Here is a 23,707-nt window from a genome sequence, read left to right on the forward strand (position 1 = left end):
TGAAAGTGTTGTCAGCCATTTTTCTCATCTTTTTTTTTTTCCTCCTGTTTTCTGCTTTATTATCGGCGCGCCGGTGTTCTCCTGCTGGAGATGTGATTGTCAAACGCGGGGAGAGAAGAAGCTGGCTCGTCCTCGGCTTGGATAAAAGGATTTTTTTTTTCCTCTCCCTCTCCTCCTCCTCCTCCTTCTCCTCCTCCTCTGTGGTTTTAAGATATTTCTCCGGGAAGCAGCGGGGAGGCTGGAATAAACGCAGAAGCTGGTGTTGGTTTGGAGAGTCTAATCAGGCCAAGGAACAGCGGATACTCCCAAAACTGTCAAGCCGCCGCCTCCTTCCAGAGAGACGGTGCAGCCGAGGGAGGGGAGAGGGCAGGCGGCTTGGATGAAAATGGGGGTCTATGCTGTGGCATAGAGCAGGTCCGGGATGTTAGATTTTAGCCCGGCGAACATTTTTTCATTATGAAACCATTAGCAGCATCAGACAGCAATGGAGTCCCGAGCCAGCAAGATAAAACCCCGGTAAGTAGCCTATCGACGTGCAACGTTTTCTCTTCATCCCCCCCTCCTCCTCAGCCCCCCCACCTCATTTATGACCGACCAGATATGATTACCGGCCTTATAATGGATGTGCATCGGATTTCTATCGAGCCTGTACAAGATGAATGAACGCAGGGCAGGCCAAGGACGCGACAGAAACCCGAACGGGTTGATCAGAGGCTGATTATTGCCCTGTCGAGCCTCCGATGTGTGTCAGTGTGTTGTACTAGAAACGGCCGCCATGTGCTTGCTGTCACTCACGCGCGCAGACACACGCACACTTGCGTGAATTTTAAGGAGACTATTGATCTTATAGGCCTAGTATGTTCTAGTAAAATAAATGTTATAAAAACATATCGGAGTACATTTTAGAAGAAGTGGGACCATATAAACAATATGTGGCCAATAAAAATTCAAAGATGCATTATCGAGGCCTGTAGAGATATTATAGTGATTTTTTTTCCCTTTTTATTAAGCACACACACATCCAGCGGTGCAGATGCGCGTGTGTTTAACGACCGACGTCTCTGCCCTCATTATGTTTTACGACGTACTGAGGTGATCGTAGCTCTATAAGATATGCCCATGAAATTAACCACGCCAGCTGTCATTTACGTTGGAGAGGAAAAGAAATTCAGTACAAGCAATAGATGAGGGTGGTTTGATGGGAGGTGGTGTCATGTGTGCAAAGATGAAGCTGCCCTAAATTCAGTTATCCCACCTTTTAGCCTGGAGGAGCTATTACAGCCCTAATAGCGTTATGGCAACTGAAATTGGTTGTTTTAAAGTGACTAGATCGACACCTTGACAAGAATATAGATGATTTTTCGGTAGTAATTGGGGGGGATTTTGACTCATTGTGATCACCAGCTGTTGGACTAGTTGACCCACCGGTTTATTTACCGCTGCTGGTGGCGCTGTCCGTGGTGCTGGAAGCAGCCAGCAGCTCCAGCAGACACTTGGAGGCCTGAACTGATCTGCACTTGAACGGTAAACGGATTGATCGGCTGTCAGCGCCGCTGGCATCACTCACACACCAGGACCACACGTATACGTACACACAGACACACACGCACGCACACAGGCAGCGCTGTAAATCACACTGATGGACGGTTCCTGGATTGAAGAGCACGGATGCCAAACGAAAAATCACCTTAATATTCCTATAATAGTCATAGATGTGTCACTGTTGATGACATATCTCATCCACCCTCCCCACAGTTTGTGCAGCGTCCCTCAGGGAGGCCTATATATCCTATATATACCAATTATCTTTCTTGTGGGTCTCTGTATCAAGTGCAGTAAACATTCTGATTTTTAAAATGATATATTTGCACGTTTTTGGACAGTGATTGGTTAATTACTCATGTTTTCTGATTTTATCATCTTGAGTGGATTTCATTATCTCTTTTATGTCTTTTATATACCATATAGAGCCAAAAGCAATTCTCCACAAGTGTGTATAGTAATGCACTCTATATATGTACTCTGTGATTTTACTAGGCTATAGGGACTTAAATGCATACTACAGTGTAGCATCTAATGGTTTGTTAATCGTACCTTGATACCATATTTCATGGCATTTTCATGCTAATGTGGTGTGTCTGTAATAATCCATAGACTCTATGTGCTGTTTCATTTGAGTAATACCCTCACTGAAATAGATCTTTCGGCATTGATTTGACTGGATTTCCAGGAATCAAGCAAAAGTGGGCCAAGTGAGCGGTAGCCACACACTTAAAATATCACCATAACATTTATTATAAGGTTACTATTTTTCTCAAGGAAAGGGAAAACAGCACATGTGTCTTCAAATAGCACATCTTTCTAGTTCAAGAAGAGTTGGCAGGATATAATTGTTTCCACAGCCAGAACTTGATTAACAACACACATGCACCTCAATTTAGACTAAACAAGCAGACAAGCCAGCAAGTTAACACAAATGGCAATTATGTAAAACATAGACAAACAGGAGTGCAATAATCCTAGTTTGGCTTGTTTTTCAATTGGCTGTCTTTCAGCATGTGGAAGTTAGCTTCATATCCTGCTGTCAGTGAAGATAGGAGAAAAATTTGTCAGTTTAGTTTATGTTGTCACTATGTTTATCGTTCGCTCTCTGACTCTCTTGTATTTCTTTATTTTCTCTCCCTCTTACTTCATTTCATTGTTGTGTTAAGTTTTTAGCATGTTAATGGTGACTTGTGTAAATATTCAATTAGCCCAGCAGGAAACACAACATGGGTAGAGTAAATACCAGCCACCAGATCTTATTACAGTAATGACATCACCATCATAGGCTCATGACAATTGGCTGTTATAAGATTGCTTATCTTCCCTCTGTAGACCTTTTTTTTATTTTATATTTACTCCAACAAGACATACATCGACTTCAGTATAATCCGTGTTGATTTATTAGGTTTTCATGGACCTTTTATGGAGCCATCTTTTGGTGATAGCTTAGCCATGAATGCTGTCTCCTTATCTTTGAACATTTTATGGAATTGATGGCCACACACTGAAGATCAGTGCCCAAATGTAGCTGTGCTTAGCTTGGATAATAAATCAGATAGAAACTGTGAGTTGGGACTTACATTGATATACTTTTCTGTACCACAAATGTAACTTTTTTTTAATATACCTGAACTTATGGCATGCATAGATGCATTTCATCAACTATGTCCCGTATAATCTTGTTAAAAACTGTCAGTAATATGAAAATTGTAAACAAACTGCTGACTTGTGAGGTACTGACTGGTGGAGCTGTAACTAGGGAGGGGAAAGCCCAGTGAGCATATCAGGCCCATTTAATCGGACTCCCCGCCGAAAGGGTTTTAATCTCTTGATCCGCCGGGCTCAGGAAAGCGAGAAGCTGCCACCATGGTCAGGGGAAACTCTGGGATGTGCCTGCTGTCTCTTAGCCTTCCAACATTGGCAGTTCTCCATTCTTTAATAAGCAGACAAAGTTAAAACCACATGTGAAATGTTTGAAAGGAACAGTGCAGCTTCGGGCAGTTTTTAGCTGCTTGAATTCAGGAGGAAAATTCATTTTGTTGTTGTGTTTTGCTTCATAATTTAAACCTATTAAACCTGCTATTTGAATTTGAATGTCTTAAGTGAATCTATGAGGCTTGTTTTTGACACTCTTGCATCCTTTTGTACACCATGGAGGGTTGCATTTCAGAGCTTGGCCACCCTCAGTAATGGACATCTAGTCTAGTAGCACAGATTCACCCCCAGCATATAAAGGCGGTAAAGAGACTGAGAGCCAGCCAGCGCTTCCACCCAGGGCTTCCACCCAGCAATCTAGGTCATTAGGTCTACAGTGTAATTTAAGCAGCACCACATCTGCTCACATGTAGTCAGAACTGAGTGTTGTGGCTTGAGCATTAGAGCAGTGCCTAATCCTCCTGTGACAGCTGATTGTACGTATTTTTGGCTCCGAGTTCTGCAGAGCTCACTTCATTTGTTTTCGAGAGAGCGTTGAATGTGGAGCACAGGCGTACAGAGAGGCCTACATACTTTTAAGGTAGGAGACGAATCACAATTTTCATGCTACGGTTGATGTCGAGCACATCGGCAACAAATTTAAACAATAGCATGCTAATATAGACTCTGCAGTTCGATTGAGGTTAACAGCACTGTATATGTATTGCCGTGTCATCGTGCTACTGATTGGAAAAGCTTAATGAGTGCGTGTCATTATTGTTGTGCTGGCATCCATCTTGGCCCAGTCTCGTGCATGCCATTGGGCCGAAGAGGTCAATGGACCACATGCTTATGGACTGAATGGACCCTGGCTTATTGACCGACAGACGGATGACCTAAATGACTGTAGAGAAAGGATTTAGTGTTTATTATCCTCTCCCTTTATCCCTCTTTCCTCCCCTCCCGTTATCTCTCCCTCTTTCCAGGGGGAGGGGCTTGTGTATGTAAGGGGGAGGGGGGGTTGTTGGGAGGAGGTGGGACCTTTCTAATTGGTTGTGGAAACCAGTGGGGATATTAATATTGACATGTCGACCACTCTGTTGCCTGGTTGGAAGACCATATTGACAAAATCCATATGACCAGTCTTGCACTCTCAATAATGAGAATATTCAATTAATTTATACCTGCTGCATTTCAACTTGTAAATCAAAAATATTTTAACATTTACATGATGTCAGATTGTGCTTTGATTTTTAAATGGCAGTAGTATCTTTATGTATAGTATTTCTTTTTTAAAGTATATATTTCTATATTCTCAAAGGACAAAGCTAGTGATATTCTGTGTTATGAAAAGATCAAAACAACAACATCTTAGTGCATTGCTAAATACTTCATGACTTTTTTTCTCCCCTATCTGCAGCTAAAAGATGTTTATCTTTAAAAACAAGTCACACATATATATTCACATTCACAAAGGCTAAATAAATCTCTTGAAATGCTGGGCACTGTAGTTTTTAGCAAATATTATTCAAACAGGAGTTGAAAGTGCATTTGATGGGGACTATTTTTTTGCAGATTTGGTGCACTAGTTGTAGTGTTTTTGGCACCAGGAGAGTGTATGTGGGATTGACTTAAGTTAAGCTACAGTGTTTGTCTTCATTGCAATGAAGAAATGTGTCACCCAGTGCTTATTTATATGTTTTTAATTTTTGGGCGACAATGACACTTTATGGCACAAGGAAGAAAATGTTTTTATCAGGCTTCGGCTGCACAGACAGACTGAGGAAAAGACTTATCCTGTAATATTTGTATGTTTTATGTTTAATATTGTACGTTTTTGACTAGAGATAGTTGGTGTTTGTTACAATTGGTGCTTTCTTGTGATCTATGTGTTTAATCCCTGGGTATAAACTAAATTTCCTTTGGGATTACAATAAAGTTGAAGTTGGAGAGGGGCGTTAAAACCATAACACACTCTGACAACAGATATCCAACAATAAATATAAATGGTTCACCATAATGTCAATTTTGAGGTTCGTGTGATATATTGAAACAATCTCATTTTGTCCCAAAAGTCATCAAAAGTGATGAGGATTTTATCGCTGCAGTTACATACAGACAAAGAGATTCATCACACTAACACAATAGTGTCCAGCCAGTAATAATAACGTGGAAGTCAGCTGGAGGCGTTCAGAATGAAGTCTACCAGACAAGGGGATGGGAAATAGCAGCCTGAGGGGGGTTAGTGACTGACTGGCCCCTCCAGTCGACCATTTTGGTTAGTGCAGCCATCCAGATAATTAAACGTGATGGCAATCTTTGACACAGTGTAATCACATCACACCTCAGTGCCACAGGAGCTGTAACTGTCTGGCTCTCACTCTCTTGTCACTGACACATAAAGGCGCTCTGTGAATAGATGTATCTCATATTCTAATTTTCCCCTTTATAAATACTGGAAATCTTCATCAGATCAGAAAGGAGGTGTCCAAATAACCCTCCACACCTTCTGCAAAATCAATTCAGTGCCACAACACTTTCAAGCTCTGCAATTTTACAGCAGCTCTATCCAATAATACAGAATATTGAGAAATCTTTTAGTCAAAACTAGTTTCCAGTATTCAACAGTGTTCAATCTGGCAGCAAAACACATTTCCTCCCATTTCCAAAACTCTTTAATTAAGCTGTAAAGCAGATGATAGCTTCTGGAGCTGTGACGACAGACGTTTTCTTAGAGTACGTTGGAGAACAGATGACAGCCCAAACCCATTTAGTTGCAAATGAACCTCCCAAGTTGTAATTCTATCTAATCTTTTCCATTTGTCATCCAAGTGAGACTTCATAGTGTTGTCACTGTTGAGCCAGATTTCCAAAAAAAATGTTTTTAGGGCAGTGTTGTTGTTTAAAGTGCATTTTGAGGCGAGTGACACTGACACTCAGCATACTGTACATCAGAGACCATTTTTGACCTTTTACAGCTCAGATAAGAAGAGCTAAAAGCCTGAAAAGTGTCTTCACAATATGTCCAATGTCACACCTACATCAGGATTTATCGGAGCAAAGTTTCTTCTCTGAAATTCACAGTCTGACCTTCCTTTACTGGCACTTACAGTCGGTGACCATTACTCACTCAGATTGGTTTTAACTGCACAGAGCAAACATTTAAAACCATCATACATTAAAAGAAGTTCCAAATGTTGTTTACCATCGAGATTTAACATCATACAGCTTATAAGTAGCTGTAAGTGAACCCACTCTAAAGATGTTTAGATGTAGCTCTTAGTATCACATGACGAATGCAGCAACCTAGTTAAATCAGCTACATTTGACTTTTAGGTGTAAAAATTTAATATTGATGATCTGCCACAGCCAGAAGTGGAGTCGCAAGCAGCTCAAAGCTGTTTCCCTGCTGAGTATCAAATATATATTGGTAAATAAAACATTTAGCCATGAAATATTCACATCTATAGACCCCGTGAACCAGTTTATGCAGTTTGATTAAATTCATAATTCTCCCTCCGGCATTCTGGTCAGATATGAGTTTTATCAATATGATACAATATATTCTGTACATTTAATTTAAAAAAACACAGTTAAAATCAGATATTTGTTCAGCATCTACAAAATACACATTGTAAATTAAGAGAATGTTAATAATTTGTGTGTAAAGGGGTCGAGATATCGAATGACTGGGGTTTACTCACACCAGGAATTATCTTGTCAAAGTAGTGCTATATATACCGCCGTTTGAAACCAAAGCCTTAATATATAAAATATTCCACACATACACACAGCACGTTCTTCAAATAAACTGCTGCACTACTGCTGCTATACTTGTTTTTTTGTTTTATTCATCTCCCTTCTAAAAATTTCAGCGGGGGGTTTCTTATGTATTTTGCATTTCGGGGTCATCTCCATAGAAAAACTGGGTTGGTTCATTTACAGTATGGCTAATTACAGCGGGGTTTTCTGGTATATTATACTGTATGAATTACTCAGAGGGGCTTCCCCCATTACAGTCTGCTTTTCATTTAGCTTATGTGTGTTGTGTGCTTTTAATTAGGGTATTTCCTTGATGTATGCAGCGCTTCTTGTATGTTTGCTCAGTTCATGAAAGGACTTCCAGCGCAGTTAACGACTAACACGGCTGATATATCTGCAGAAAATATGCGACTTAAGTTTTAGCATTTTTCTTTTGTCACTTTAACACTAAGCTCCTGTGATTAATGAGACCTTTTAGACTTCCTTTTTCTGATTTTTTTTTTTTTTTTTTATTCCTGGATTAACAGGACAGCAGATTTAGTGCACATTGACGGAGGGAACTTCTTTATTCAGTCCCATAAACCTATCATGAAGTGTTTCTGACTGATTCCATGAAGTCAGATGAATTAATCAACATCTTCCCTTTTCTGCTTTTTCCTCGCTTTGATAATAAATTATCTGTTAGTTTGAGCTCTTGCAGTGGGACTAATTCATATATTTTGTTCCGTTAATATTGTTTAATCACAGCAGTGGAATAAAGACAAAGATAAATCCCTTTTATTCATGATTACAAAAAGAGTTTGAGTATTTATAAGCTGTTGTCCAATTACGACTAAAGGGGCCATATTTTTTATAGTTGGCATATAAATCACATGAAAGACTCTTGTCTCGCACAGCCAACTGTTGAGTTCACCAGAAATCTCTCTTATCCAGTAGTGATAAAGGCAACAACTATAAAATGATGAAAAATGAAACAAATAAATGGAAAGAAAGGAAAAAAAAAAAAAGAAGACTTTTCCTCTACGTTATGTGTTTAGACCAACATGCCTCTAAGTATGTTACCAAACGCCTGGCAGTCAGCATGCGTGTTAGTGCGAGTGACCAGTGGCGGCTGAGCCGGCTGATACTGACCATCTGTGTGTATGTTGTGTGTGTGTATGTGCAGCTCCCCGCAGACTTCAGCAGACTTCACCTGGCCGACGGCTTGCACCCACAGGTGACCCACGTCTCCTCCAGCCACTCAGGATGTAGTATCACCAGCGACTCTGGAAGCAGCAGCCTGTCAGACATTTACCAGGTAAGGCCTCCCCACCTGGCGCTGGACCCCCAGCTTGGATTGCACTCGATGATTAAGTAGGTGTGATAGTTTGTTGACTAGTAAGTTGGTCACGTGAGATTTAAAACTCTCCAAAGTAGGTAAATCAGTCTAGCTAGGGACCACGTTCTGGTGCTAATTTGCATCTATTTCTTTGTCGACTCTAGTGCAAACAATAAAAGAGTAGTTTGACTTTTGCCCTTTAAGCTACTATAAACATCAGACGGGTGTATAACCAAATGAGTACAGTTTAAATAGTGGAAACAAATGTCAGAACTTAAAGGTACCCTGTGGAGTTTGTTTGTTTGTGCAACCAACAAGGGCATCCATGTACAAGGGTGATGTGATACACACAAAGCACCTGCCAATCATATCACGCAATATCACCGATCGACATGACGGTTGGTGGTGGTAACGGGCGAAGACGTATTGCGACGGCAAGGACGAACATGCAACATGGATGTAAACAATTTTAATTTCAACAAACTGAAAAAACTCCACAGGATACCTTTAATTATTTGGGGTTAACATGCTTTGACAATAGTGTTTTTTTACAGCATACTAATTAGTGTTAACTAACATGTTAATCAAATGAATCATGAGCTAATGTTATTGATCAGACCTTATGATAAGTCTGTGTAAGTAACTGGAAGTATGGTTTCTTTTAGCGAGACAGCTAAGTCGAAGGCACAATTGTACCTCTGGGAATGCAGGTTATTCTCATTAAGTAGGGCAAAACATTTTTGGAAAGAATGTAAAAGGCTTGGCGGTTAAATAGACTACAAGACACAAATAGGACAGTGACACCGCTCAGCAGGAGACGAGCAGACAGGCTGGTGACAGCGAGCAGGTGGTCCAGCCTACATCCTGACTCCAGCTCTGCCTCTCATCACCTCAAAGCAGAAGTACAGAACTCCCAGGGAGCTGTGACGTAAAATCTCATGTGACAGGGGGCTTAAACACAAAAAAATATGCCTTTTTTTTTAATGCTAAAATATTACAGACATTAACAGTAGACTTAACAGAATATGTTTTCCGGTGTGACTAAGGTAACGAGTAAATAACACTGATTAAAGAAAGAAAGAATAAAGAAAAAGTGAAATTAGAACCCAGCCCAGCAACCTTAACCTCCCAGAGGTAAATAAAACACCATTCAGCTCAAAAGAACACACACAAAATCTCGTGACTGTGCCCCCAAACCCTGCAACTAATCCTCTTAACATAGCGCACCCACCCCATTGGCTCCTAATACTGTCACCTGCTGTGTGCTTATTCGTGAGTGTGTGTTTGTAAGTGTGCTTGCGACGGTGCTCGGGAGCATCAGTCAGAATCACTTTGTTTTCTACAGACTCGCGTTTGTGTGTCGGCTCCAATTGTTTAAATACAGCTTTATAATTGCGTGCGAAGCCTGTATAGTATGAGTGTGTGTGTGTGTGTGTGTGTTATCGCAGAGTTGTGTGTATGTGTGTGTGTGTTTGGCCATGCTGTGGCTGGCTGGGGTTGGTTGAACAGGCTCTACTGTCCCCAGTCTGTGATCCTGGTCTTACAGCCATCTGCTAGCAGCTCTCTTGATTTCTGTCTCTCTGTAACACACACACACACGCATACACACACACACATACAAACACTGTACTGGTTTCTTGCTTCAATCTCTATCCTCTTTTGCTTAATCTTACTTCTTTACTCAAACAGCTTTTAACCTACCTGTAGCAACAGCTCTTCTGTCTCTGCACACTGTTTAAACACCTTACCTCACCTCCTGTTTCGTGCGATCTCTTTTATCTTTCCCGATTGTAACCGATCACTCACATGTGCTCAGACGTCACCGCTCAGCTCACTGGTGATCTACTTATTTGTGTGCTCGTGCTTACCTCTGTCTGTGGAAAGGTTTTGTCAAGTACACAAGCTGTTTTTGGTTTCACAGTCTCACCTGAATACATGTCCAGTAAATCGATTTAGTCAGTCGGCAGAAAATGAAACCGTTTTGATTATCGATTAATTGTTTGGATCTTTTTTTTCCCAAGAAAAAAATGCCTACATTTGCTGGTTTCAGCTTCTCAAATGTGAGGATTTACTGCTTTTCGTTGTCTCATATGATAATGAACTGAATCTTTTCGGGGGTTTTGAACTGTTGGTCGGACAAAACAAGCAAATTTAATATGCCGCTTTGGGCTCTTGGGCGTTTTAAACTAAACATTTTAAACTAAACATTTTACAGACAAAACGATTAATTGGTTAATTGAGGAAAATAATTGGCAGATAAATCAATAATGAAAATAATCATTAGTTGCAGCCCTAGTTCATTGTTAATCTGCCAGGAGCAGTCATGCCCGACCTTTTTGGCTTGTGACCAATTAAATCAACAGAACGTCTACTTGTGAGAGTGATACTTTTCCTTTTATAGAGGCTTGAAGAGGTGAAATTATCTAGTAATTCAAAGAAAGAGAAGGGTCTAAAAAACATTATTATGTGTCAGAAATGTGATTTTTTTCTTCTTTCCTCTCGTCTTAATCATCCTCTGACCCTTCAGATGTATCTCATGAGTCCTGGGGGGGGGGGGGTTACCGCTGCATTAACACTCTGAAGGGGATTAAGTGGCAGTTGTTGTTAGATAAAGAATAGAAGCTGTCATTTACTTTTATCAGCCAGTCCGCAGGTCTTAACTACTTCTCATCCCAAGCCCCCCCCCTTCTCTCACTATTTTACCGCTTCCATTCAGCGCAAAAAATTAAAATGTACAACATTAAAAATGGAGAAAAAGACTAAAACGAACGTCTTACTATCCTAGGGTACTCGGCATGACTCTTCAAACTGTTTGTTTTATGCAACATTACTTTTTATCGTTAACTAAAGTTGCACCCTGCAGCGTTTTCAGAATTAATAACGCGCCGTAGTAGATCACTAGCGATGTTTGTGGCCCTCACTGGGGGTGTTTTTGAATAATCAGATCAGAGGAGGCCTGGTTCTTTACACTCGAGATCACAGGAAGTTGATGGTACCAAGAAACACGGCGGTCTTAAATTTTAATTCGAGTCTACATTACATTTTCAACATTTAGCTGATGCTGTTATGAAGAACTGCTGAGCAGATAGAGGTACAGATTTTTGATGAATAGTTTAAGTGCCGGTCCACTCCTCCTCCTCCACCGCCGCCGCTCTCCGCCTCCTCTCACCTCTACAACTGAAGCACCCTTTGAAGAGTCCCACATCATTCTCACGTCACCGGCAACATGGCGTACTGTTTTGTGTCTGAATAAATCATGAAATTGGTCCTTCAGAAGGACTTTGAAAGCATTGATCCAAGAATAGCCCTGATGAAATATTAACAACACCTGACTTGCCCACTGACTCTTAATGCTTACTGCACATTTATGGATTTTTGATGCACACATGACATGAAAACGAACCTATGCACAAACTCAAAAGCACAAAGGCAACCTTTTGTTTAAATATGTCGGCTCTCAGATTTTGTGTTGCGTGTCGAATGTTTGCACCTTGTCGAAATCAAATAAAGTGACTGTTGCATTTACTAAGGAATGTGCGTTGTTTACATCTTTAGTTCTCTTTTGCTGTTTTATGTTTGTTTCCTTATATATTCTACGCACAGAACTACCTCGCTGTTGTGTCTCTTTGTACAAAACAGACAATATGCAACTGTCTGCGGTTTCAGGACAAAGAGTACTCAATATTATTCCTCCATTACCAGATGCTCTGGAACATATGTAACCTCTAACGTTGTATTGTATACCGCTCCTTTCTAAACCTGCCAAGCTCCACTATCAAAACCTCACACATATTATACCCGCATCTTATGAACAGACCCCGCCTCGGCCCCGCCCGCCAGGGTGTGCGCCGGTGACGCCCAAATGGCCTCTCAGACACTGGCCTGAATCATTGATGAGCCTTTTGCACATGGCATTTGAGGAGAAATGACATTGGGTTTCGATGAGGGATCGGGTACTGGGACTCTTGAGCCTTGAAAAATTAAAAGCAGACTGACGGTCTGGGAGGTGAAGATGCGTCTGGCTCTGGAATTTTGTGGACAGTTTGCAAAGACGACCTTTTCTTCTCTTTCTATTAAGAAGCTCGAGGTGGGGTACCATATCGAGGTAAGAGGTTTGTTGCTACACCGGGGCGAGGTAGCAGGGCTGGTTGCTTTGTAGTCCTTCTCTGAATGCTTTGGTTTGTTCTGTGAGAGGGTTTCATGTCGGGTGAGCGTGAACCAGGCAATATGGCCTCTCTGTCATTTACAGAAATATTTTCTTTGATGATAGCATTTGGTCTAGCTCATGCACAAGTAATTGCATTACTTTCGCTCCTCATCTTAGTTCATTTTCCCAGTTCCACACATATTTCATCTTTGTGCTTTCAAAGAACAGGATCTGGCTGCGAGGCAGGCGGTGGAGTTTGCTGAGGGGGAGAGGAGAGGAGAGGAGAGGAAAGTTGGGAGTTAATTAGCTTGTTACTATGCATAGCAGACAGTTTGGTATGCAGTGTTGACGCCTGTCTTTCTCATACTGTACTGAATACTTCTAATCCATTTCACGAAATGAATCAAATCTGCTCAGCAAGTTTACAGAGGCTTTTTTTATTTTTCTGTCGGTTGGGGAATGTACTGTGTCGTAGCTGATGTTGGTACTGTAAAATGATTTCAGCAGTGCGTGCGTGCTGTTGCAATCTGCACCACTGTATCTTTATTATGCTGATTTTTTTTTACACTGGCTGTTTAAAAAAAAGACTTTGACTGAAGTTTAACAGTCAAACGTGAGCTTTATTTATCTGCTTTATTTAGCTGTTATTGAGTTTGAGCTGAGTATTGTTTGTACTGGGCGCAGACGTGGCTATAGATGTGACACACTGGTCATGGCGGAGATCTGAAACTGTGACCTTATGGTTACAGCCAGCTGTAGGTCGCCAGTTGCTGACGTCGGGATGGACACGCTGAATCCTTCACATTTTTTTATCAGTAATCACAGATGGCTGACACATTTCTCTTCTGTTCACTGTTTGTAGGCCACTGAGAACGAACCGGGTGACATGGACCTGAGTGGCCTGCCAGAGACTGCAGTCGACTCCGAGGAGGACGACGATGAGGAGGACATCGAGCGAGCTTCAGACCCCCTCATGAGCCGGGACATCGTCCGGGACTGCCTGGAGAAGGACCCGATGGACAGAACTGACGATGACATAGGTGAGCAACTGGTCGAGGGTATCATTGTCTTTTTTGTTAGTGCTATAAAAAACCTATCAAGCCACAGTGTTAAACAGTCTCAATGCAGTGTAGGAATACCACTATTGTAAATAAACTCATTTGGTGTTTATTTTAAACATATCTAATCTAGTTTTTGTGAATGCTGAGCACCATCTTTGCAAGATGTCTTTTAAAGAACACAAGCAGTGTTGTTCCCTGCTGGGACAGGGCTTCTTGTCCCAATTTTAGATTAAATTATTGCTCTGTAAAAGCCACACCCAAATTTAAATCGGTCACATTAAAATTTACATTTGTCTGAAGCCTTTTATGCTTTACTGCTCTCATTTACAACGTAGGCTTTCGAGTAATTCTCAAAGCCACATCAGGCTCGCAGTATCATATCCCTTAAAGCTATGACTCAACTGCCATGATAATGATAGCCATGTTTAAAAAAAATAAGTACACACTCTCAGAGCTTAGCTACAGATGTGGACTGAGGGAGGATGATGTATTGGATGTAGAGAGAGTAAGAGCGAGTGCCAACCCCCTCCTCCTCTTCCTCCATCGTTGATCTCCCTGCCGCACACCCCTCCCTCTGCCGGCAGGCTTTTCTAGGTCACTCCAGCACATCCTCTCGCCTCACCTCTCACAGCACATTAAACTTTCAGTGCTTCCGCAGCTTCACACACGACGCTTTTGCCATGCCAAGCACAGGTCAGCCAGAACGCCAGACTGCTGCTGGGTAGCCAGAGGAGGAACGGTAGTTAGTAGCTGAAGAAAAAGGGGTATTTTCCTACTTTGGACCCCGGTGTAGGGTACTGCAAAATGTCCTGGGTCCTGGATTATATATAGCATCTCCCATTTATATATACCCATTATTAAAACACCCACTTTGTTCACCCAAATTGCAAAACAGTACATTTTCTCACTTACTTCAACTAGCCATGCAGATATTTGGCTTAATGTGTCCAGTTTTTGAGATATCCTCCTCTGAGATGCCAGCACCTCAGTACAGCAGAGATGAATAGAATTCTGTATGTGCTGTTGATAATAATGAAAAAGTACATTTGAATAGAAAGAAAAAACAATTTTCTGGTTTCTATTCATGATCCACACATCTCACTGCAGATAGCTTTATTTTACCTGCTATGTAACTATGTGCTACTGAAAAAATAGTCCCCATAAAAATGTTTCCAGTGCAGTAAATTGTTTCTTAAAAGGCAAATTGCTTTGGAGTTTTTTTTAACTACCATTTTCTAAATTAGTTTAGCAGCACAAAGGAAACCCATTGCACTAGATACCACTATAGATAAGTGAGAAAATATGTTTTTTGGTAATTTAGGTGATGGTTGACAGGATGCTAAAAGGATACGTTCACCATATTTTAAATCTGTCCTAAAACGAGGTGCCCAAACGAACACTGACATGTTTTTCTTGCTGTTATAATTCCTCCCGTTTATCCAGACCATTAAAAGATGTGATGGGGTACAAAATCCACAGTCCTCCGTTTGTGCAAAAATGAATGGAATGATTATAGCAAGAACAACCTGCGTCAATGTTCATATTAGAGCCTGACTTGAAAAATTAAAAAAAAAAAAAAAAGAACCTTTTAATATGATTTTAGAGGTGGTTTAATGTCTGCAATGAATTTCTATTTAATGCACACAGAGGTCATTGAGTGAAGTGTCAGCAGTTATTCCTGGCTGGCCATGAAAGCTAGCGTCAAAGGAATTGATATTTGGCTTTAGGTTCTCCAGATAATGATTCCTCTGTTGGCTTTTCATTGTGGTGATGATCCATTTTGATGCTCATCCTCCAGCTCGTGCCTTCTTGGCTGGAAGTGAGGGCAAGCTTGCCAGGAGCGTTGCTTGTCCTCTTTCTCTCTCTCTCTCTCTCTCTCTCCTTTGGGTGTCAAGACTCTGTTTGCCCTTTTTCTCAACCTCCTCTACTTCCTCTGCTGTCTCTCCTCTGTACTTCTCACAGAGCAATTACTGGAGTTCATGCATCAACTGCCAGCATTTGCCAACATGACCATGTCAGTGAGGAGGGAACTCTGCGCCGTCATGGTTTTTGCTGTAGTCGAACGTGCCGGCACCATCGTTCTCAATGATGGAGAGGAGGTGCGTGTTTGTGCATATTCATGCACGCAGAAGCCCAGTCATGTGACATTGTCTTTCCTATAATTGTATTTTATATGTGTGTGTGTGTGTCTCTCGGGGGAACCTTAGTCTCACCCCTCGCACCAATGAAACTTTCTTCTTCCATTTGATGTTTTTTTCTGCTCTATTAAACCCGAATGGCGAACATCCCTTATCACTGGTCCTCTCTAGGATCCCTCAGGCAACTAAAGCAGGCATCACTTATTCTCTCTCTCTCTCCAGTAAAGACACGACATGAGTTTCAATGAATAAAATTTGGTTGGTTTTTTTGCTATGATGCACCAAAACTATAGAGAGCAGAACTTGCCTCTAAGGCCTGTTCACTTTAGTAAGTGTCTGCTTGTAGAGAATTCAAGGTTCATTGAGCATATTGCTGCTGTCGGGCTGAAGGGTGTCTCCAAGATGTTTGCTTTTCAGGAATTCTAGAAAACATCCTATATTTTTTCTAATTTCCTCAAAACACGATACATTGATTTTTCTTAACTTCAATCAAGCAAGCACGTATTCCTCCAACAAAGCTTTTAATGTTTTCCAGCTTCTCATTTTTAGTTGTTTTGCTAAGCAGCTCTAATAATCTTGTGCTATTGTTCTATCCTTCTGAGGAAAGAAAGAAACCATCTGTTATTGCAGCGGCGCCTTTATAGTTACTGCATATGGTTCTTTTTGACAAATAACTTTGACTCATTAGGGGACAACAGCTGTTGGGAACTACTGGTAGATTGAACTTAATCTGATCTACAAAATCTTTGTAGAATTTCTTCTATTTCTCCTTCTTGCATTTTTTTGTTCATATTCCTTGTTTGTATCCTTTTTTCTTCTTCAAACGTCTTACTACTGTGATCATGTGTTACCGCTCCAGCTTGACTCATGGTCGGTGATTCTGAACGGTTCGGTGGAGGTGACGTATCCCGACAGCCGGACAGAGACCCTTTGTATGGGAAACAGCTTCGGGGTATCACCAACCATGGAGAAGGAATACATGAAGGGTGTCATGAAGACCAAGGTGGACGACTGCCAGGTAAGATCTTCGTAAATGTTCCTCTGCTACAGTAGGATTAACAAGTCTGTTTCCTCTTCATGACAGTGTGAAAAGCATGTCACAGAGCCTGTCACCTGATCGTATTTAATCCCACTGTGATCCACTCGTGCTGGAAGTGTTTGAACTCAGGACGCTGAAAGATGCTTGGCAATAGCACCCACTTATTTGTATATAAATATGTGAAATAACCATTTTAAAGGACAATCAGATGATCAGATTTCATCATATGTTCTATGGGAATGAAGTGCAAAAAACTGAGAGTAAAGAAACTGAAATGTTTTGCAGCCTTTAAGTCATCACTCAGTGTCTCAGTAGGCTGGGAATGTTGCATACTAGACACTAAACTACTCTACTTTATGATTCCCTTGTAAGAAAAGTATGTGAAAATCTCTGTTCCTAATCAGTTGAAGCCCTCTTTCATAACTTACCAGTGCAAATATTGTTTAGTTGTTATACTGATTTTTTTTTATCAGCTGTTGTATTCATCTCTCAGTCTGCCATTTGTTTTAATTCCAGAAATTTCTTCTCAAGTGATGGCATTAACATATTCAGGCATAAGAGGATCCAGTAACAGAAAAATCACTTCTTTTTAAAATGTATTATATTGCAGTATTGTAAAATATAGGTATATTTGTGTCAAAATGTATCAAATCTGTCCTTAACTCCTGTTTACCCTGTTTTGTCCAGTTTGTGTGTATAGCCCAGCAGGACTACTGCTGCATCCTCAACCAGGTCGAGAAGAACATGCAGAAGGTCGAAGAGGAAGGGGAGATCGTCATGGTGAAGGAGCACCGTGAACTGGACCGCACCGGGACCAGGAAAGGACACATCGTCATTAAGGTGACAAATCTACATTCAGTCATTTACATTTCCCTTAAATGCAAAAAGAAATATCAGGAGTGCTCAAAAGAAACTAGTGTCAATCAACAGCCAACGTTACATGTAGATACTGGAAAAACTCTTTGCAAGCCAATTATCTTGCATAAAAGGTTATTTCAATCCAATAACACCACAATGTTGAACCCTCAGGGCACACCGGAACGTCTCACCATGCACCTAGTGGAGGAACACTCAGTGGTGGACCCCACCTACATTGAGGACTTCCTGTTAACCTACAGGACCTTCCTCTCCAGCCCCATGGTCGTGGGAAAGAAGCTCCTGGAGTGGTTCCACGACCCCAGTCTCAGGGACAAGGTAAAAGCTCCATGTTCTCCACCAGAAAACCTCTCTTTACCTGCTTAGTACTCCTGAAAAAGGACGACCTCATGAAATCAAACACAGATAGGAAACTTTTTAAGGTTTTGTGGGTCACAAGATTAGACATGTTGGATTTTGCAGCATGGTAACCAGAGACAGAATTTAACCTTGCTCCACTTGTGTTGATTAATACTTGCATATAATACAATGTTATACAGTAATAAATTCAACCTGTAAAACACAAATACCTTTTACCTTGAAGATTTAGTATGTATACACTAAAAGAAAAGACTTCTACTAGATTGTCCACAAACTCTTGGACATTTTTGCACGAGGATGTGAAGTATATTACAAATACATGTAACCTAACTAGTCAACCAGTAAACTGTGTGTTGACCTATACTGTTCATGTTACCGCTGCAGGTTACACGGGTAGTCTTGCTGTGGGTAAACAATCACTTCAATGACTTTGAGGGTGACCCTGCCATGACTCACTTTCTGGAGGAGTTTGAAAACAATCTGGAGAAAGAAGTAAGTTTAATACATTCACAGAGCCCTCAAACATGCAAAAAAAAGATTCACCTTCCTTATATCTGTGTGTGTGGTTTTTTTTTCCCCAGAAAATGTGTGGGCACCTCAGACTGTTAAATATAGCATGTGCTGCTAAAGCCAAGCCGCGGCTGGTGACACTGACCAAGCCGTCCAGGGAGGCTCCACTGGCCTTCAGCCTTCTCGGAGGTCAAGAGAAAGGTTTCCGCATCTTTATTGATACCGTGGAGGCCGGGAGCAAGGCAGCAGAAGCTGGCCTTAAGCGTGGAGATCAGGTCAGTCTTTGCATTTTTTTTTCCTATTAGTAAGAGATAGTTAATAGTACATGTAGATATTGGTGGTTTGGTGTCTTATCCAAGGAAACTTCCACCAAGCTCCATAACACTCTCTTTTTCACCACCCTTATGTCACTCTGTACAGTATTGCACAGTACAGTATGATTAGTACTGGTAAATATTAGGGATGAATCCTGTAAATGCAGCTGCACATACTGTTAGCAGTCTCAGAAATGCTCTTTTGTCTGTAGGCTACAATTGTGGAAAGAAATCACTCCAGTCACACAGACCAGTACTTGAAATGATCTTTTTCGCCCGTTGAAGTTCATTTTTGTTGTGAAATTGGTTTTATATTTTCTTCTAACTAGCATTAAAAGGGTTTTTTAAAAAAGTCTTAAATTGAACTTGCCAGTAGCTGTTGGCACCATGTGTTGGCTTTCTCCGCGCAACTTGACTTCTCAACCATTTTCACACTCTGCAGTCCTCTGGGCTTTGAGCAAAGTCCCTTAATCCTTGAAACCATCTTGAGTGTGTCTGGATGCGAGTTAAGCCCTCTTGACTCCAAACATCCCTTGCAGCTGTTTCCCCCAAAAGGAAGTATAGAAGCTGACATCCTTGGAAGCATTCACTCTCTCCTACCCATTCACACCGTCCATTTTTTAACAACTTCACTTACTACCATGATTCCCTCAAGACCCATCATTTCAGAGCTTTAGTGTTAGTCTTGTCATCAGTGAACTCCAACCATTGTCTCACCAATCACCACTGATCACAAAACAGACATTCGGTCGTGTTAGTCAGCCCTAACTGGCAGCTGAGGATGGCCTGTACTTACATTACAGTCAAAGGTGACTTCCTCATCCACCAAGGAGGAAATGATGAAGGCTGCTTAACAGATTGTGTTAGAATGCAAATATCCGGCCCCTGTGGGAACGTCAAACTGTTAAGACAAAAGAGAAGACAATCTGAAGGTGACCCAGTTCATATTAATGTCAAGACCTACTAAATATCATGATGTGCAACATGCCATAGAGTGGGATTTTGTTGCCTCTTCTGGGCCGTAAAGTATACCCCTGCTATAGTTTAGACAGCTACTGACAGTGTTGGCAAGATCAACAGTTATTTGTGTTTAAGTTATTTCTCCAATATACTATTTTATATAAGTTAGCCATATGAAGTTAGTTAGCCTGTATATGCTGAGGTTTTCTTCAGAATCATAAATGTTTTTTTACTTTATTGGGTTTTCACATAACCTACAGGACATTTTTCTTTGTAATATGGTACAAAATAGGCGACTTAAAATATTACACAGAGAAAAATAGGCTACCACAAAAGAGGCATCGATATAGAATATTTCAAGAATAAAAAAGCTGGATGCAATAAAAATATAGATTTTTAACCGGCATGTTAATATAACCTTTTCTGAAGTGTTATAGCCACACAGAGCCAGTGAGGAAGATTTAAAAGGAAACTGTGTGGCCGATGAGGATGAGAGAGGGGTATCTGATTGTAAAGACATTGATCGACAGGAAGAATACATGACAGATAAGGGAGACATCACAGTGGGCCACATAGTGTTTGCATCAGATGAGAGAGAGGCCACTGTGTGCCCCGACAGCTTCAGCTTCAGGTGAGGGAGAGCCTGGTGCGTACAATCCGAGCACCAATCTGATGTGAGTGGGCAGGTGGGCTTTTTGCAATAACTTTGATGATGAAATCCTGCACTCTGCGACAACGAGTGATCGGTGAGGAGTCAAATACAGAGTACCCTGGACAGCTCCCGCGTTCACGGGTGTCGCAGGATCATCACCTTGACAACGATTGTGACACTTTATAGTCTATGTTAAAAAGCTCCAGCAGTTTAAAATTGACTTAATACAATCAACTCCATAATCTGTGTCCAGTGTTTTAAAGTGGCCTATTAAATTTCGTTGTGCGTTGATAAGTATCCTCACTATGAAGGATGTTAAATGTCGCCTGCTCAGTGCTGCAGGAGAAGGGCCCACTCAGGGTTGGTTGGGGTGGCGGGGGACGTGGTGGGGGCTCACATGTTTGTGTTACGGTGCTATGCTTCTTTGTTCACTGTATAAAACATGTAGTTAAATTTATTACCTGGCTGATTTTCTTTATTTCAAATTTAATCCGTTTTCCGCACAGATCCGATATGGCCTGTAATTTGACATGACACGGTGAGCAGTGAGGCAGCGGAGTCATTAAGTAGTTAACTGGCAGGTTTTCCTTGCGCATCAGTGCAGAAAGCTGTAGATTAAGATTGGATTTATTTTTTATTATAGAGGCCACTCGTGTTAGTATTTCACAATAATGAGACAAAGAGATGCACGTGTGTGTGAACAGAAGGCACAGACTTGGTAAGATTTGTTAACTTAACCCCGAGTCTCCCCCCAAAGGGTTGCAAAAGAAATCTCAGGTGTTCCCAGATGATCAACAGGATAAGAAATCAGAAAAAAACATATATATTTGTGCAACACAAAATTATGTCTTTGACTTTTCCCTTTTCTTTGCATTTTCTCTTGCAAATTAATGGGTAATTTTACTTTTTCAGAAATCTAAAAATGATTCAAATAAATCAATTTGAGAAGGAAAATTGCTCTTTGATTAACCGGTCACACCTGCTAGCTTTGTTTTCATGGGTCAGAAGCCAAAAAGGTTGGAAAGCACAGTTATACGCACCTCTGATTAATTCTAATCAGAGGTGATTGATTCTAATGTTCATAAAATATGAGATTTATATTATGCACAGTTTGGTAAAATGCACCTGATGGATTTCTCCCTTCTTCTTTCTGCAGATCTTGGAGGTCAATGGGCAGAACTTTGAGAATGTCCAGCTCAGCAAAGCCAATGAGATTCTGAAGAACAACACCCACTTGTCCATAACTGTGAAAACAAATCTTTTAGGTAAAGTCAAATTTATCAGCTGTTTGCCTATTGTTGTGTATATATAAGCGTTAATGCCCATTAAATCAAATTTGAAACCAAAGAAGTAGAAGTGCTCAAAAACAATTTTCATTTTTTTACAAACAATATGGCTCATCCATCCACATTTTTCCCTACTCAGTGTTTAAAGAGCTGCTAACCAGGCCAGAACACGACCATGACTTGGATGGTGAGGAAGAGCACGACAGAAAGAACGGGGCACCCCACCTTCCAAAGATTGGGGACATCAAGAAGGCCAGCCGCTACTCTATCCCTGACCTGGCAGTGGATGTGGAGCAGGTGATGGGCCTGGAGAAGGTCAGCAAGAAAGCAAAGACCAACACAGTGGGAGGACGCAACAAGCTGAAGAAGATCTTCGACAAGACACTCACCAGCATCCTGCCTCCTAAACCATACAAGTAACAAGACCTTTTAGCATTTTACTATAGTCTCAATAAGATTTTAAGATTTGTGATTTAAGTTGCTGAGGAAAAAAAATATTTTAACTTTTTTTTGGAGATGATATTAGGTATATTTCTTGCAGAATATATTCTCTAGATTGCACTGCCAGACGTTTCCACAGCCTCCCAACTCTTGCCAACACAAATATCGCCCTCTGCCTTTTGTAGACAGAACTGCCCCGTCACCCCTCCCATACTCTCTTTCTTGTTTCCATAGTGACGTTTGCGTTGGCCAATCGCAGGACGACAGCATTGTGGGGATGAAGCAGTCCAAACAGATCCCACCAGCTCTGCCTGTCAGCGGCAACCTCTCGTCGTCAAACCCAGACCTTCTGCAGTCTCACCACCGCATCCTCGACTTCAGCAACCAGCCTGGTGTGTATTTAACTACTGTGACATAATGTGAGAAGTTTATGGCAACAATACACTTTCATTTACATTTCCTTGACACATTTGGTATCATTGATATCAAAGATTATTCCTTTTCTATTATAATAACATAACTGATCTAAACGAAATGTATTTTTATGGCTAATTTTCATTAGAGCCAGTTGAAACCATCTCAGGCTTTTCACTTTGTCTTTTTAAGCTTGAACAACACTGGGCTGGGCAATATAGATGGAAATTATATATTGCAGTTTATGTAGTTTTATATTGCGATACTGATATACGGACGGATGACAAATTAATGGAAAAACTAATCATATACGTACGTGGAGAAACCTAAAGATGCAGATGCTTTCATATGTACCACAACATCAGGTCACTAAATTGTTAAAGTAAAGAAAAATACATGAATCATATGCTGTTTTTAGACAAAATAACCAGATGATAGTATCTGTTTTGGTTAATCCAGCAAAGTAAATATCTTACCAAGCAAGGTAAATCATTACCTGGATGCAAAATGATCAGGAATTTTATAGTGTTAGCTACCTAAAAACAGCCGAAGACAAATTTCACAGCATGTATCATCACATTGCCCAACCCTCCTATCTATTTTGTTTCTCTACCAGCCACGTAGAGCCAGGAATAGAAATATGTAAATCTAGTCTCTTTATTTCTATCCTCATTAACTCCTATCCATCACAATGTGTTTATGTTCTTCCAGTCCCAGTGATACTGAGTGAGTACCTTTCTCTCCCCGTGATCCTACTTCTCCTAGCACAGTCACATCTTTGTCAATGCTGTCAGCCTCCATGTCAGACATACGAACATTGATCAGCTGCTATGCTGCAGTTTACAGACGTAACATAAACTCAATATATCTGCATTCATGCTTGGGAACACTAATTGAGTAAGGCTTAACAGCATTGCACTGACCGCTGACCTTTCAATTTTCTGTGGGCACATGGGGGTTGAGTTTGCTA

The 23,707-nt window shown here is 41.0% G+C and overlaps 1 protein-coding gene across 3 annotated transcripts in view; it reads left to right on the forward strand.

Annotated features, from left to right (window-relative positions):
• rapgef2b (Rap guanine nucleotide exchange factor 2b) overlaps positions 1–23,707 on the forward strand; it is a 110,812-nt gene that overhangs the window by 72,304 nt on the left and 14,801 nt on the right. For 2 of the 3 annotated variants that reach the window (XM_042418594.1, XM_042418595.1), the window contains 11 exons: positions 8,387–8,518; positions 13,549–13,726; positions 15,710–15,846; positions 16,745–16,903; positions 17,612–17,764; positions 17,954–18,118; positions 18,545–18,652; positions 18,742–18,945; positions 21,753–21,861; positions 22,022–22,298; positions 22,558–22,715. In XM_042418594.1, coding sequence (XP_042274528.1) covers positions 8,387–8,518; positions 13,549–13,726; positions 15,710–15,846; positions 16,745–16,903; positions 17,612–17,764; positions 17,954–18,118; positions 18,545–18,652; positions 18,742–18,945; positions 21,753–21,861; positions 22,022–22,298; positions 22,558–22,715 — 1,780 coding nt within the window. Of the gene's footprint in view, positions 1–8,386; positions 8,519–13,548; positions 13,727–15,709; positions 15,847–16,744; positions 16,904–17,611; positions 17,765–17,953; positions 18,119–18,544; positions 18,653–18,741; positions 18,946–21,752; positions 21,862–22,021; positions 22,299–22,557; positions 22,716–23,448; positions 23,464–23,707 lie in introns of all 3 variants that reach the window. The other variant, XM_042418596.1, reaches the window with a different exon arrangement.

The sequence above is a fragment of the Thunnus maccoyii genome, chromosome 8 (genome assembly GCF_910596095.1).
Source record: "Thunnus maccoyii chromosome 8, fThuMac1.1, whole genome shotgun sequence".
In the NCBI taxonomy this organism is placed as follows: domain Eukaryota; kingdom Metazoa; phylum Chordata; class Actinopteri; order Scombriformes; family Scombridae; genus Thunnus; species Thunnus maccoyii.